At 35.3% G+C, this 16,557-nt stretch overlaps 1 protein-coding gene across 1 annotated transcript; it reads right to left on the bottom strand.

Moving 5' to 3' along the window:
- Positions 1 to 9,577: 9,577 nt before the first annotated feature.
- Positions 9,578 to 10,522, bottom strand: LOC105097955 (olfactory receptor 51V1). Its single transcript, XM_010990590.3, has one exon. It carries the CDS (start codon positions 10,520 to 10,522, stop codon positions 9,578 to 9,580), a length of 945 nt encoding a protein of 314 aa, XP_010988892.1.
- Between the last annotated feature and the right edge of the window lie 6,035 nt (positions 10,523 to 16,557).

The raw sequence follows: 16,557 nt of genomic DNA, 5'->3' as shown, positions 1-16,557 counted from the left end.
TTATTACTGCTTAATACTTCCTTAGATCATAACACCCACTGCTGAATCTTCTGTAGCTTGTGTATCTTGTCCAAGTTTAATAATAAAATAACAGCAAAAAAAAACCAAACCCCAAAAAACCCACTGGTGTCATTGACCCACTCCTTACCTTGGTTCTTTGTAGCTTTACTGAAACTCACTAATGATTTCAAGGAAGGTTGGCTATCCAGTGAATAGACCTTGGCTTTAAGATCGTTGTCCTTCTCAATTTGGCACTCACCTAGCAAGTTCAGGGCAGCACTCCCAGCTCTCTTAAACTACCTTCAGTGAGGTTCCTAAGGGTCCCTGTTTCACATGGTTGCCATATGAAAGTGAAGGGAAATTCAGTAATTGCTGTTTCAGATACCCCTAAACATGACACATACCATTTATATTCTTAAGACAACTGTTTCATGCTAGCTCACAGCTGCCTGTAAACCAGTTTTATTCCAAATTTCTAATCTGAAACTGGACCATTTGCATTCAGTGCCTCCCTTAATATATCAGGTATTTATTAACATGTCCACGAAATCCATGACTGAAGACCAGAGGAGAGGAGAACTCTGGGCTTCATCTTCTTCTACTTTTTATTCTCCTTTAAAATTAACACCATCATTGTTCACAAGAAGGACTTTTTCCTCTTTGTATCTGGTAAGAATTTTCCTATACGACATCCACTGGATCCCTATGCTAGAACTGCTTTTACTCTAAGTGACATGCATCATACTCTTCCCTTGGAAATTAATCCACAAGACTTTACTACAGAAGGAAACAAACAATTTAGAAGAAAGAAAACATACACCAATATTCTTCAATTATCTTTCCTTAGTATTTTACCTACCTATTTAGAAGTTCAACATACCTAGACTTTCACTGAAAAGCCTGCTTGAGCTTTTGAAATTTGATGGAAATCTTCTTTAAGGACCTCCACTGTGCTAAGGAAGTTGCTCTGCTCCATTCTGTGCTTTATCCAAATACATTCATCCTAAGGTTACAGTACACATATGAAGGGATCTTTGGACTCGTTTACAAAGAAAGTAACTCATTGGAGATTTCAGTTCTTTCTCTATCTGTAATTAAACTTTAATCTGGCTTCTCAACACCAATATCTCATTTCTGACAGTGTTGAATGGCAGCAGGACACCAGCCAACGTTACACTTGTATCTGGCTTTACTATACGGAAGAATTTTACTCTCCAGGGAATTCCTGGCTCTCTCACTGGAGGCTAGTATAAATCCCATAACAGTGGTTTCCATCAGGGCCACTCCTGAGATGTGAAAGTTATGGGAAAGTATATTTAATTGGTGTAGGGTCTTGTTAGTGTAAACAATTTGATTCTAAAAATGCAATACAAAATCCATGGGTCCACATGAGGCATAGTTAATTATCAATGAAGATTTAGAATAATGAGTAGAGAAAAAGAACTTATATATTGTTTATTGTCTATATCAATGCATGAGAAGATTTTTCACAGTGTTGAAGCTCTACCTCTTTATTTTCAGGTCCAAGAACTATCTCTTTGTGTTCTTTACTATCACATGTCCTCTTCCTTGCTAATTTCATATCTTCTACCATAAGAGAAGGGAAAGGTAGTGACACAATTACAACTTTTAATATCTTGGCTCTTTAAGAATTGCTTTATATTTATGAACAATAGATCCTGCTGCCCTTTCAGTTCCATAAAACCACTAGTTACTGTTGGCTGCATCATTAGTCATGACCCCACATCATCCATTATGCTGCTGGAATATATTGGATTCCTGAAGACAAACCACATGTGGACATCAGAAAGAACCAGGGGTTGAGTTATGGCATAGGGCAGAGACAATCTCTGAGTATACCTAGGCAGTGATATTTATATAGAGATATATAGATAGATCTATTTTCACACTTATTTATCCCACTTCTTTCAAATTGGGGTCCTTCTTCTTAATCTTACAGTTCTGGGTGAGGTGGATGTGTAAAGGGGTGTTGAATCTTTGTCATATAGTGTAAATATAATCCATACACTCCTATACTCTGTGTAGTATTTCACATATAAAAAATAATAAATTGCACCTGAATACTTCCTGGCTTTAAACAAATTATTTTGATTCTATTGGAGAAGCAGTTCTTTTGATTGATCACTCTTTTTTTTTTTAATTGATAACAGAGTGTTGTCTAAGAAGAGCATGAGATTTGACAAAGGCAAACCTTCACTTAATTTTCAGCTTGATTTCTTACTATACGCACAGGTGAACTTTCAAGATGTCAATGTCCTCATCTAGTCATTGGGAAAATAATCGTATCAGGAATCACTGTGGTTTTAAAAGAACTGATACATCAGAAATGTGTTTTAAACTTGAGAAGTTCTATGGCAATGATGGTTGATCCTAAAGGCTGATTTCCTCCCATTATACATAGTGCATAGCTCCTTTCCTATACTAGACAGCAGGGGCTGAGGGTTGTATTATATATACTTATTTTTGACTCAGATTTAATAAGAAAAATGTTCTTAGAAATATTTGATGATAAATTGCTCTATTTTTCCCCCACATGGATTTTGTACTATTTTTCAGGAGATAGTAAATTCCTAAGGAGTGTGTTCCCTCAACACTAAAAGACAGACCCTCTAACTTTCACAAAAATCCATACATTTAATAAGTGGAACCTCAACAATACCCCATATTTCTATGATTTGTTTGCGTCTGTCAGAGCAGTCTCAGTATGGGTTGCTGCCAGTGATAGGGCTCTTGTTAATTCCCCAGGATTGTCTAAGAAGTACACTCTTCCCATAAGCCTATTTATCCATTCAGTGGGTCTTTCCTAGCCTTAATAAAAGGATCAGGGGCTCAGAGGACCACAGATAATTTTCTGGATTCCCCAGTTCTCTTGAGTTTTAGTTCTCCTGGTAAAGTGAAACACTGTAGAACCAGTCTCTGAGCCAGCATTGGGACCTAGATCAGGGACAGACTGCCTATCATGTGCAATGTCTGTGAGTTAACAATTGTGAAATAAAGACGGTAATAAGCACCTGGTATTCCATATTGGACGGTAAGTGACTGCTGGGTTCTGAAGGTGACCCATGTGTCTCAGATATCAGATCAGGCACACTCCTGGTCTGGAGGAAAGGACCTATGATTTTTCTCCCTGCCACCTATGCCCATATTACAGCACCTGGCCGGGGCCATGGCATAAACAGATCCACAGCTGGTGGGTGGAGGCATGTCCCCTGCCTGTGAAATAACATTTGTTATCAATGGGAATGTCTGGCTACCTGGCCAAATCATGATCTTTTGAGATAATAAAGGGTCCACTGAATGGTGGTTTATGACTCTTGAAATAGCCAATCTCTCTGAGGAAGAGTTATTTCAGAATGTGAAAGTTGGGATAATTTCAAAGTGGGAGGTCAGCAGAAGAAATAGGACTGGGATTTCATTGCCTTGACTGCAGTTACTCATAGATAAGATTTTCTGTAAGTGAAGAGAGATCCCTGATTTGTTTTTGGGGGGGGGCGGTTTAGGTTATATCTCATAGGTTTTTGTGTGGTTTTCTTTATTCACTGTCAGCTTGCCGGTTAAAAATCTCTTTGAACAATTTAGTGCAGAAGGGGTTTACCTCATGTCATCCAAAACAGAAAAGATGTTGAGACACAAAGTTAGGTGCCATGGGTGTGGAAGCCAGTTTCACAAGATGGTAAGTACTGGAATCTCAGGAGGCTCTGAGCTTTGCTTTGCTTTGCTTTGCTTTGCTTTGCTTTGCTTTTCCTTTTTTGAGTGGGGGGTAATGTTTATCTGTCTGTTTGGAACAGGGTAGAATTAGGGTAATAAAGAAAATGGAAATGAGAAAATATGACATAAATCGCAAGCTAAGGGTATAAGAAAGAAAAATACTCAAGGTTGGGAAGAAGGAGGAAAATAAATTTGAAGGAGAGCATTTAGTGAAACTCCCTTCTTGGTGAGTGATGAGCCCTGTTGGACTGCACTTGTCTGATGACATTCTGAAGTTTCTCAAATCAGTTGGCTTGCTCTTTATAGCTTCTCCTTCTGCCGTAGTTTGTGAGTCTGATCCCACAGCTGCAATGGGACGTTGCTTTGAGTGATGTAAGAGTGGGTATTAGGGAGAAAGGGAAATGATGTAAATTATAATAGAAAATACTGGGGTTCTGCATGACTTTTAGAATAGAACTGAATGACTGAAGGTGAGGAAGGAAGCCCAGACTGCAGACTGAGAGGACCATGCCATCTCTGCTTATCCTATGAATGGTTTTCAAGTTGATATCTAAACTGGTTTCTTGGGTCTGATGTACAGTTTTAATAAATGCTTGCAGCTCTTAGACCTTTTTTAATCAATGAAGCACTTTTTAAATTAATATTTTTCTTTGTAGGTAAAGGAGGAACAGTTACTCTCCATAGCTGTACATGTAACACTTTTCTTCTAAAGAGGAGTTAGTCAGTGCTCCTATATTTTTCATTTTTTCTCAAAAGCAAGAAGTAAATACTTCAGAACTGTTAAATATATAAATAAAGTAAATAAAGTTTTTTTTTTAAGTTCCTGAGGCCTGGATATTGTGAACAATGGATATTATGATATATGGATATTGTGAACAATAATACCTTTACAGATTTTATTTTAATATATTAGTACGTGTTCATTTAAAACGTGGTATCCTCATTACTTCTGAAAGGAAAGTGATCCTCATTACTTCTGAAAGGAAAGTGAATAGAGTGGGCACAAGAGAAAAAGATATGAATGAGGAAGCTCAACTGCAGACCCGCAGTCAGAGAGGAAAGAGGTTGGAAGGACCCAGGACAGAATCTCTTACCTGATTAGTGTCAGATGAAGAGGGCAAAACATCACACCCTGAACAAACCTGCTCTTTCTCTTTTGGTTCCTTGGCATCTTATTGATCTTTAAGAACCACTTGTCCATCTACTCATCATTTCCTTCAAGTGCTAGACAAACAATGCTCTCCTGTGATTAGGCCCCTTCTCTCTTTCTGTTTAATTTTTCTTGATTCTGGAAAATTGAATACCTGGTGAAGAAAAATCAGTTGACTCTGGTCATGTGTAGCCTCTTCTGCCAGGATGCCGTCAGCTCTACTAAAAATCTTTCTCTCGCCTCCATTCAGTAGCCTTCACCGCTGTTGGACAATTGTTTATTCATTCATTTCTGTTCTATACACCTTTTCCTCAATTGTATCTCTTTTGTATCTCTCTCTCTCTCCTTTTTTTTTTTTTTCACATAAGTTTTGGCACTAACTCTAATAAACATTGCCTTTTATTTTATTATAAAGATCTGGATCAAATGTGAGTCTTTTGAAAATCTCCCATATGCTCCTTATCATTTTTCTGACTCCTTTTTGCCTCAGAAGAAGCAGCAGAACACCCACAAAATAACCTGAATGATTTGTATTTTGTCATGATGGGAACTTAATCCACAAGTTGTTCACTTTCTTCCTTCAAATTCTTCTTCACTACCAGACTCTCTGACCTTAACAGACATGTTTATCTTTTTTGTTCAAAAGCAGATTTCCCAGTACCTTTTGATCCTGTTTATTACTGTTTTCTTTTCCTTCAGCCCCAGTCTTCTCAAAAGTTGCTTATTACTGCTGTTTTCAGCTGTTACACATCCAGCATCTTGCAATCTGTGGTCAGACTTCATCCTCACTAATTCCTTGCAATTGGACTAGACACTAGTGAAGACCTAATATTTTTCACTAGGTGCTAGTGAAGTTCTAATATTTTTGACACCTTACTCTCAACACAGGAAGTGGCACTGAATAATAATAATGATGATAATAACATCAACAGTGCAAATAGTAGTAAGAACAGCACTGGAAAAAAAAAAAAAACAAAACTGAGAATGTAGTAGGAAGACAGGAATATAATGGGACCAAGGAAACCAAATGAGAAGAAAGTTTAAAGAAGGGGTTGGTCAAAAGTGAGAAATGAAGTGGTATTAAAGGTATTTTACAGCAAGACAATCTAAGTTTGAATCTCTCCACTTAGTTAGATACTAGCTGTGACCCTGGACAAGTTATTCAACCTACTCCATAGTTTCCTCATGTGTGAAATGGAGAGCATACTAGTAGCCATTTTGTTGGGTGGTTATTATAAGTAAATGGTATTTTGTGAGCACCAAATTGTATAAAGTAATTAACACAGGACATAATTCATTTTTAAGTTCCTGGACATGTCTTCCTGTGGAGCTAAGTACCTCACAAGCTCTTATCACCCTGTCACATATTAGTTCACAGATTTAAATTACAGCTGTATTGTTAGCCACAGACATTGATAGCAAATAACAGTTCACAAGCACAGACCTTCTGGAGCCTTGGATAAGCTTCGGTTATAGCTCTGGGTGGGTGCTGCAGTGTTGGTGTACAAGGCAGGAGAAAAAGTCACAGGAAATACCCTCCTTAGGAGCATGCGTTAGCAGGTTCAGAATCCCCAATATCCTTTCTTCTTAAACTCAGATCCAGAATCTCATAAACATCAGTATTCTTGAAGATTAAACGAAATGGATAAAGCATGGATCACTGTCAAACACCATGCCTATTTGGCACAGTGTGAACCCTCTAGATGTTTTCTTTAAATTGATAAAATCCAAAGAGTATTCTTCAGGGATCCTCCAGGTTTACAGAGAAGCTAAAAAAATCTGGAAGTAAGATCATCCACTGGTAAGATAATAAAAATAAAAAGGGGAGTAATTTAATTAGAATTGTAGAACCAGGTTAAAGAAACAGGCTACTAGTTACAGAGGCAATGATTCTAAAGAAGGCTAGTCCATGATCCAACTGCATGTTTTTAAAAACAATAGGATTGGAATGGTAAGGGGTAAAATGGCCGTGTAGACATAGACACAGGGAGGGTTGTGAGAACTAATGACTGAGTAACAGAATCAGTGAGGTCTCAGAAGGAGAATATTGTCCAAGTGGATCCAGCAAGTGCAAAGATTTACCATTCCAAGAGGAAAGAACCAGCCCTAGAAAATTCAGCAGGAATTCAGAAAAAATAGAGTTCTCTACAAAGAGAAGACGAGTTAGTGTCTTGGAACTATGTAAGGGTTCTCGTAGGAATCTACTGATTCCTTGCTTAGGCATCTTAATACAGCAGTCTATAAAAAGTATCCTAGATATATAGATATCATATTACTTAAAATGAACTTTAGAATGTACATCTGACATATCAGGGGGAAACTAAAGAAATGTATTTCATAAAAGGACTATTAATAGAGGAGTCAGGGAAATGTAATTGCCGTTGGAGATTACAAGACAAAATAGTGGAGAATACATAGGCTCGTAGTAAAACTTAAGAATGGCAAAGCATAGCACTTTAAATAATTTTAGTGAGTGCAATCATTTTCATGTAATTAATCAGGAAGTACTAGTTTCAGGCATTAGGGCACAGTATAAGCTTGCAACTAAGAGGACAGTCTCTGGAGTCTGACTTCCAGTAATCAAATCTCTGCTGCACTGTTTCTAACTACAAATTCTTAGGAAAGTTGCTTTATATATGTACCCATTTTCTTTAAATTGAGGAAATATATAAGAAGCACTTATAATAATATCCAGAACATAATAAATGTTAGTAATAATTTATAAATATAGTAATAAAATTTAGTTTGCACATTTGCAGAGTCATGTTGGGGTGGGAATTGATTTAAATGTGGTATAGTGAGAAGAAAGCTTAACTTATGCCAAAAATGCATTAGCATTATTTTTTAATAAGTAGAAGTTGCTAAAATTGGGATGTATTACTATAAGGAAAGAATTATTTGAAATCAGTCAGAATATATATATATACACACACACACACAAACACATATACATAGACACATACTATATATAGTGGATATATATATGATGTTTATTATATTATTAATAGGAAATATATGAGCATTAAAAATAAACTATACCAATACTAGAGAAATAGTTTTATAATCATATGGTATATATGTTTTATAACTGCTTTATTCAAAATCAAAACTATAAGATGCTAAAATGTCCATCAATTAATGAATAAATAAACTGTTTGCTGTATGTGATACAATGGAGTAGGATTCAACCATAAAAATAAGCTGTGGATACAGGCAACAACAGGAATCAATCTCAAAACTATTTTTGCAAGTGAAAGAATCCAGACATAAAAGATTACATTATTTATGACTGAATTTACATGACCTTCTCTTAAAAGCAAAATGGGGTACTTGTAGGGTGATGGAAATATTCTGTATCTTGATTGATTATGGTGGTGATCACATGACAGTAAACTTTTTTCAGAGCTCATCAGACTGTTCATGTACATCTAAACAGAGTGAAATTACCATTTGAAATTACATTTCAAAAAAACTTGCCTTAAATATATATAGTAGACTATTTAAGAATCATTATAACAATATTTTAAGTAATTTTACACATACCAGCAGAGTCCAAATGAGTGCATATTACCATCCATAATTTACTTTATTATTTTTTCGCTTTTATTTATTTTATAAATTTTTGTGACGGTTGCAGAACCATTTAACCAATTTTATATTAAAACTTACAGAGGGAAGATAAGAAAGAGTTTTCACGTAATTTGAAAATAAAACAGAGAATATATCCAAATCTGATCCCCTACCACCTCCTAAAAATTTGACATATCGTTTAACCTTTGCGTGTTTTGAACTATCCACGTGTGTAATAGAAAATGGTATTCACCACAGTCTTGATGGGGAGATAAATTAGAACCATATTTACATTACTTGAACATAGTAACACTCTATGCATTCTCTCTCTCTCTCTCTCTCTCTCCTTTAATAACATAGATAGAGGATTTAAATAAGCTATGGACTCATAGGAAACACTTTCAAATAGTTTTCAAGTGGAATGGCTATTTGTATTATTATTTGGATAAAAAAACTAATCACAAAAGTCTATTTTTTTCCTACTCTGGCAATTACTGATTGTGCTTCCAGTTCAATTACACTTCATAGGATGAGAGTGGAGTAAGATTGTTTGGCTGATTGTTTGGATAACCCAGCATTAAGATTAGTTTTCTATTGTTTGTTTATTTGACTAATTTTTAAATTAGCCAAATAGCCTAAACTCTCTATGATGTTTACTCAATTACATGACCATGTGGCTAAACTGCATAGCAGGGACAATGGCTAAACTATAAACAAGAATGTTGCCTAGAGTAGTGAAAATCAACTGAAATAATTGTTGATCTTTTGGTAATTATTTTAAGGACTTTAATCAGCAAAACTTACGTTTTTCATATTGAATGAATTCCAAATTATCTTCCCTCAACTGGCCATTGTAAGGTGAATTTTAATAGCTAATCTGCCTCATACATCATTATGATTCTGAGCCTATTATATGTGTATTTTCTGATTTACAGAATTAAACACAGCATAACCCATCTCAATTTCACTGACATGATAATTACAGAAAAAATACAGAGAAAGATATTTGTAACATGAAAAGCATCATACAAATTAAAGTCATTAAATATATTTTAATTATTTACTGACTCTTACCCTTTTGAGCTCCAGTTGTTGACTTTTAAATACATCCACATTTGATGTCAAGACTTACATTCCTTTCAAGTGAAACAATCTCTGGACCCTCCTTCGTATTTGCTGGGTCTTGATACTGTAAATAATGGGGTTCATCAAGGGTGGGAAAAGGATGTAGATGTTGCCCATAAGGACATGAACCAAAGGTGAGAGGTGTCTCCCAAAACGATGAACCATGGTCAGACCAATGATTGGGATGTAGAATACCAAAACAGCACAGATGTGAGATACACAGGTCTGCAAAGATTTGATTCTCTCCTCTCGTGATGCAATAGCTAAGACTGCATGTAAGATCATGATATAGGAGATAATTATGAGCACTGCATCCAACAACAGGTTACTGATCACCAGGGCCAGACCATAGATGCTGTTGAAGCGAATATCTGAACAGGCCATTCGTATTAAGTCTTGGTGCAGGCAGAAAGAGTGAGAAAGGATGTGGGGACGACAATAATTTAAGAACTTCAGGCGGATAATGACTGGAGGTATGAGTAAAGAACTCCTACATAAGATTGCCAACCCAACTTTGATAATTTTGTCATTAGTTAAGATGGAGTTGTAGCGTAGAGGGTTGCAAATGGCAATGTAGCGGTCAAAAGCCATAGTGAGGAGAACAGAGGACTCCATGAAGGACAGACCATGGATGAAATAGGACTGGGCAATGCAGGAATCCAGAGTGATCTCTTGAATGAGCCCCCACAGAATTCCCAGCACTGTGTGCATGGTGGACAGCCCCACACACAGGTCAGTAAGGGCCAGCATGGCTAGGAAGTAGAACATGGGCTGGTGGAGGCTCGACTCAGTCCGGATCACATGGAGCACCATGCAGTTCCCCAGGAAAACCATAGCATAGATGGAGGAGAAAGGGATGGAGAGCCAAAGATAATGAACTTCTAGGCCAGGAAAACCAGTGAGAATAAATCTGGAACTACTGAAGTTCAAGGTAGAGATAGCAGACATTAATAGAGGCTTAAAAATCTTCCTAGAGAGGTATTAAAAGTTAGATCAGTTTATGATCCTCTAATTTCTAGTAATTGTCTGCTTTTGAGAAGAAAATAAAATATAATACAGTTTCCTTAAATGTTATGAACATTTGATTGTTTATTCCTTAGGGCAAGAATCAGTTGTCTGAACATGGATTTCCCAGTGCTAGTGACTGAGAATACCAGCAAACTAGAGGGTTTTATGCAGAAACAATAATGTTAACAGGGTCATGGGATTTGCTGGGAGACTTCTGAGATCTGTTTATTTGTAAAGGAAGATAATATATGCCCACAGGTGTGTACTGCTGCCATGGCTGGCAGTATCATCAGGAAAGTGTGAAATGCATGGGTAATTTTTCTCTTGGGTACCACAGTGCTTCTTTTACTATCACCAAAGTATCATAAGATCCCAAAGGAAATGGGCTGGCTAAAGTAACCTAACTTCACATAAAGCAAAATTAGCCAAGAGGAACCTAACTAAGTGAAATCAGAATGCTTTTGTCACATTCCACACTTTTTAGCCACTCTGTAAGTTGTTTACCTATTTTATTGTTGTACTTTATTTCTGTTCTCTATTTTCATGTATCACTTTATCCTGTACAAGATTTCTATCTTTTCTGACCCTCACAATATTTTTATCTCTTTTATCTTTCTACAAGATATAAAAAGGCTTACACTTTAAACAGTAAAGCACTAACCCAATATTTGACCCTGAGTAATAACTAGGAATGAAATGGCTAGATCATATGGTAGATATTTATTTAACTCTATGAAATACAGTTTTAAAAAAATTTTGATAGAGGCCAGTTTTTTAAGGATTGTACTGTTTTTGTCATACCTACAAACTCATTGTCAAACCCAAGATCACAAGATTTTCTTGTATGTTTTCTTCTAAAATTTTTATATTTTACCTCTAGGGCCCATTTTGTACATAAGGTGTCAAGATTATTTTTGTCTTACAACAACATTTTTTGAAAAGACTCTCCTTTCTCAATTGAATTATCTTTGAACTTTTTCCAAAAATCGGTTTAATATATTGATGCAATCTATCTGAGCTCCCTGTTCTATTAAGTGTCTATCCTTTCACAAATAACACATGCCTTGACTACTGTTGCTTTATTTTGAAAAAGTCTTAAATCTAATAGAGCAAGTTCTCCAAATTTGTTCTTCTTTTCCAAATTTGTTCCTGCTATTATAATTTATTTACCTTTACATATAAATATTAGAATGCACTTGTCAATATGTGCATAAAACATGCTGACATTTTGACTGAGAATGTGTTGAAACTAAAAATCAAACTGAGAAGAATTTATATATCTTTTAATTCATGAAAATGTAGTATTTATTAATTTACTTGTATATTCTTTGATTTTTCCATTAGTATTGTGGAGTTTGCACTGTACAAATTTAGTACAATTTTTTTCACATTTAACCTTGAATATTTGATTTTTTTAAGTGTAATTAGAATTGTATTTTTATTTTTTGATTTCAAAATCAAGTTGTTAGATTCGTGCTTTTAGTTCTGACATACAGAGACTCGAAGTTATCACATTCATTTTTATAGGAGAAATAACAAAAAACACAAACAAACTAAAAATCATGACTTTTCTTGAACCCACCAGAGTGTAAAGTCCCAGGATGAACCACCACCCAGAAATAGAGAGAAACATAAATAAATATATAATATTTATATTTTATATATTATAATATTTATTTTCTATAAATAAAGAGAATGACAACCAACATCAGTTTCCCTAGAACAGAGACTGAGGGAACCATAAACTTGTAGAAATACTTAACCAGCATTTTATATAAATTTCTGGGGGCTCAGTATGGCTTAACATGAGAGTTAAAGGCTTCTGGGGCCTGTAATATTATGGTGGCATACTTTCATGAACTTTACTTCCAGAAGCCCCCTAAAGTTCTCAAGATGAAAATCAAATTAAAAAATAATCTTGCAGCTCTAGCAGGTTGAGGGTAAAGGTAAACATTTTAAAATGTACCCAGTGTGTTGTCCACAATAAAGGCCTACTCTCCAGTGAAAAAATCTTTATCAGATCCTGTCTCTATTAGGTGAAAGAAAGAAAGAGAATTACTAATTTTAACCTCTTTAGCATTCTTGTCTCATGTAAAAGGAAGGGAGCTGTAAATAAACCCTGGTGAATGCTACAACCTGAAGACTCAGGCCCACCAAAAATCAGAGATTTACCATAAGATTATAGAATGCTTTCCCTAACCCACTCTTTACCACAATATCAATAGGACTCAGTATATTAACAGTGGTTTACAGCTGAAAAAGCTGCAAGACACAGATTCTATGTAGGGAGTTCTTAGAAAACCCAAAGACAATAATGGAGACAAACAAAAAAATAGAGGAATTTGGAGACCTTAGCACATGCAGCTATAGCAAATGTTAAACAGTCCAAATTGTATGCAGATTAACATAAAATCACATATTAAATATTTTCATACCTTAGTACCTATTACTCAATATATTTTGTCCATCTTTTTAAAAAAATTTACAAATCATGCTTAGAAGCAAGAAAATATTCTGAGGAAATAAAGACAACATCAGAACCAGATTCATATATGAGTCACATTCATAGACAAGGAATTGAAAATTACTATGATTAATGTGGTAAGGGAACTAATAGAAAAAGTATATGATGTAGAGGAACAGATGGATAATGTAAGCAGGAAGATGGAAATTTTATAAAAGAATCAAAAGGAAATGTCAGAAATTAATAAAAAAGACATGATAGAAATAAAGGATGACTTTGATGAACACATAAATAGAGTGGAAATGCTGAGGAATAAATTGATGAATTATATATGCCAATAGAAATTTCTAAAACTTAAGTACAAAGACAGTGTAAAAAATTAATGAACAAAACACTCTAGAGAGTTAGGAAACCAGAAGGGAGAACGTCCATGCTCTGTGAAGATAACCCAACAGGAATAAGACAGGCTCCTTCTTCTTTACTAGTAAAGACTCAACCAATGAAAAGCCATTGACTTTTTGTTTACTGTAGTCCTCACAACTTCCTTTTCCCTTTTATAAAAGAGCTCTCTTTCCCTTGTGAGGGTGTTCACGCATGTAGCTCGCCAGGGTTGCAAATGCCAAATTGCAATTCTCTGCTGATCTCGAATAAACCCATCTTTTCTGGAGAAATATCTAGCAGTTTATTTGTTCTAGATGAACATTTTGGTGGCCTATAGAGGGCCCAGAAAAAAACCCAAAGGTTCTGGAGCTGGTGAGCAAACAGGTGTAATACCCATAATTGAGCTCACTGAGCTCACTGCTTTAGTTGCCAACCCTGGAGTTTGAAGGTATGTATTTCTCCTGGATCTGAGCTCATCCCTTCTTTATATTTGAAGCTCTTCAGGCTTTATTTGGAATCTATTTTAAGGTTTTATCCTTTCTGGTTAAGATCTTGTTCTGTGTGTGAGTACTCATTGGATACTTCAGTCTGATCAGATTATTTCAACTGAAACTGGCTCAGAGCCTCAGCTCAATCCTTTGGAAACAGGGGCAATTTCACTGAAACTGTACCAGTTCAACCATTGGCTTATTCCTTTGGAATAGGGGCTGTTCTGTGGAAATAAGCTGAAAAGTCTGACTCCTTCTGGACTAAGCTGTTCCCCTAAGAGCTGGCTGGTATTAGGCCTGCAGGCTGTTTGAGCTGCAAGCTGTTTAAGCTGTTTGAACATTGTTATTTAACTCTAGAGAAAAATGCCTGAGAAATAGGATCCCATTAATAAAATATTTCGAGGGTGCCTCGCCTACAGGGACTCTGGCCAAGTTTATATTTAAGAACTGCAATCCTTCCTCATGCATATATCTAACTAAATGTACCAACCTAACCAAAAGCAATTTAGGATATCAATAGCCAATATGGGGATCTTTTGAAATCCATAAACCTAATTTTCCTAAAAACCATTGGAGTACAATAGCTTTAGAATTTCCAGAAATGAATGGAATGCCTATTTCAATTGATTTCATACAAACAGAACCACATAAGCGTGTTCTTTTGTGTCTGACGTTAACTGAGCATAAAGTTTTTCAGGTTCATCCATGTTGTAGCACATATCACTTATCACTACTTCGTTTCTTTTTATCCTGGCAAATTGGCTGTTAGATGTATATGAAACACTTTTTCTTAATGATCGAAGGGTTAATGTTTATTCACCAAAAGCTGTGACCATTTTCTAGTATTATTTGCATATGTTATAATATAGGCACAGAAAGAAGGAAACTTTAAATTGTTGTTAAAGAGTTTCTTTTTCCTATTTAAACATAATGCTATCTCTGTGATTACCATCAGCAGCAGCACTCTTACCATGATTATTAGCTTTATCAGTTCATATTTAAAGTTTTTTCAGTCATTTCTCTAATATTTAAATTTTTGGAGTATTGCAGTCTTCCTTAATTAATATACTATAATATAAACAGACCAGCATCAATCTTACCCAGCATTATTATACATACATATTTCCGTGGGATTGTTTGTTTGTTTGTTTTTGTGGTTTTTTTTTTTTTTTTTTTTTTGCTTAGGGAACTTAAAGAAATAAATTAACATGTTAAAAAAAGCAAGCAAAATTTTGCTCATATATTTTATAGTTAGTAAAAGAGTAGGATTAAAAACAAGTCTATATAGTTATATACTATTCACACAATAGAGGCATGAATTGCATAAAATTTCTCGTAAGTCATGTGGCTTAAAATCCTAGTTTGAAGAGAAAAATACTGTGAATGATAGTACTAAAGTAAGATTTATTTAGGCCTTATAAAGCGATCGAAGAAAAATAGCTGTCTGAGTTTTATGGACTCTAGGGACCCTCTCATGATAACTTTGACCTAACAGACATGATTCTCATGGGGAAACCTCAAAATAATTCAGATACACTGGTGACCACCCCGCCAATACACACACACACATGCCCATAACTGCCCACTTCTAAACATAATTTTAGGAGCATTCCCCATACACTTACGATCTCAAAGTACTGGTCTACCTGGTGGAAAACCAGATATCTCTTTTGTTTCTAATTGGGGTTCCAGGAAAAAAAAGAAGTTTTAAAACTTGTAATTCTTAACCCTAGATTTCATTTCCTCTTCAAGTCCATTTGTATAATTAGATCAAGGCCTTTGGAAAGTGGCTTTCTTTTGAGATCTTTGGTTCACTGTACCTTTTCTAAAGATGTAAATTTCTCTCTGATTCACCTGATTTCCAGAATGACCAATGGAGATGTTAGATACAAACAACAGATCATCAGTAAACAGACAGGAATTCCATGTCATCATTATAGGAGAATTTCTTGGAATCTTATTTATAAAATTTATGATCCTCAAATTTCTCCTACTTGTTTCTGCAGGCCACAACACAGATACAGGTGACATATTTTGTTTTTAAATATAGCAAAGAAACATGTGGTACTCTACTGAGAAATACTATTAATAACCAATATTTCTGAGAAGATTCTATGTACAGGGCTGGATTTTAAATTCTTAATATAAATCATCTAATCTACCCTCACTGAACTCCTATATTATAGGTACTATTACTGTTACTGTCCATAATTTATAGGTTTAAAACTTAGACTTGAGGAGAATAAATTTATCACCCAAGGCCATGCAACTATTGAACCCAAGCAGAACCTATTTTTTGTTTGTTTATGTGTAATAATAGAGTTAATTAAGGAGATCAACACTCAGTCTGGCAAAATTCATGGACTGCACACTTTCTTTTCTCCACTTAATTAAATTCTGTCCTACTGCTTAATAGTTATCTCTGAGGAAAGTCTCTTTACTTCTCTAAATCTGATACTTCATCTGAAAAATAAGTAAAGTAGAAATTTTTACATAGGAGTTTCATAAACTTCGTGCAGATAATCTTAAAAAGTGTTACAGTCCTGGGGGCATAGTAGTATTCCTTTCAGTTGATGTTAGCTATCAGTATAAATCACAGTTCCCTTGAAACAGGGAAATAACCTTATTGAGAATAATAAAAT

Source organism: Camelus dromedarius, chromosome 12 (genome assembly GCF_036321535.1).
Source record: "Camelus dromedarius isolate mCamDro1 chromosome 12, mCamDro1.pat, whole genome shotgun sequence".
NCBI lineage: Eukaryota > Metazoa > Chordata > Mammalia > Artiodactyla > Camelidae > Camelus > Camelus dromedarius.
Note: the sequence above shows the minus strand (reverse complement) of the source record. Positions and strands in the feature narration are given on the sequence as shown.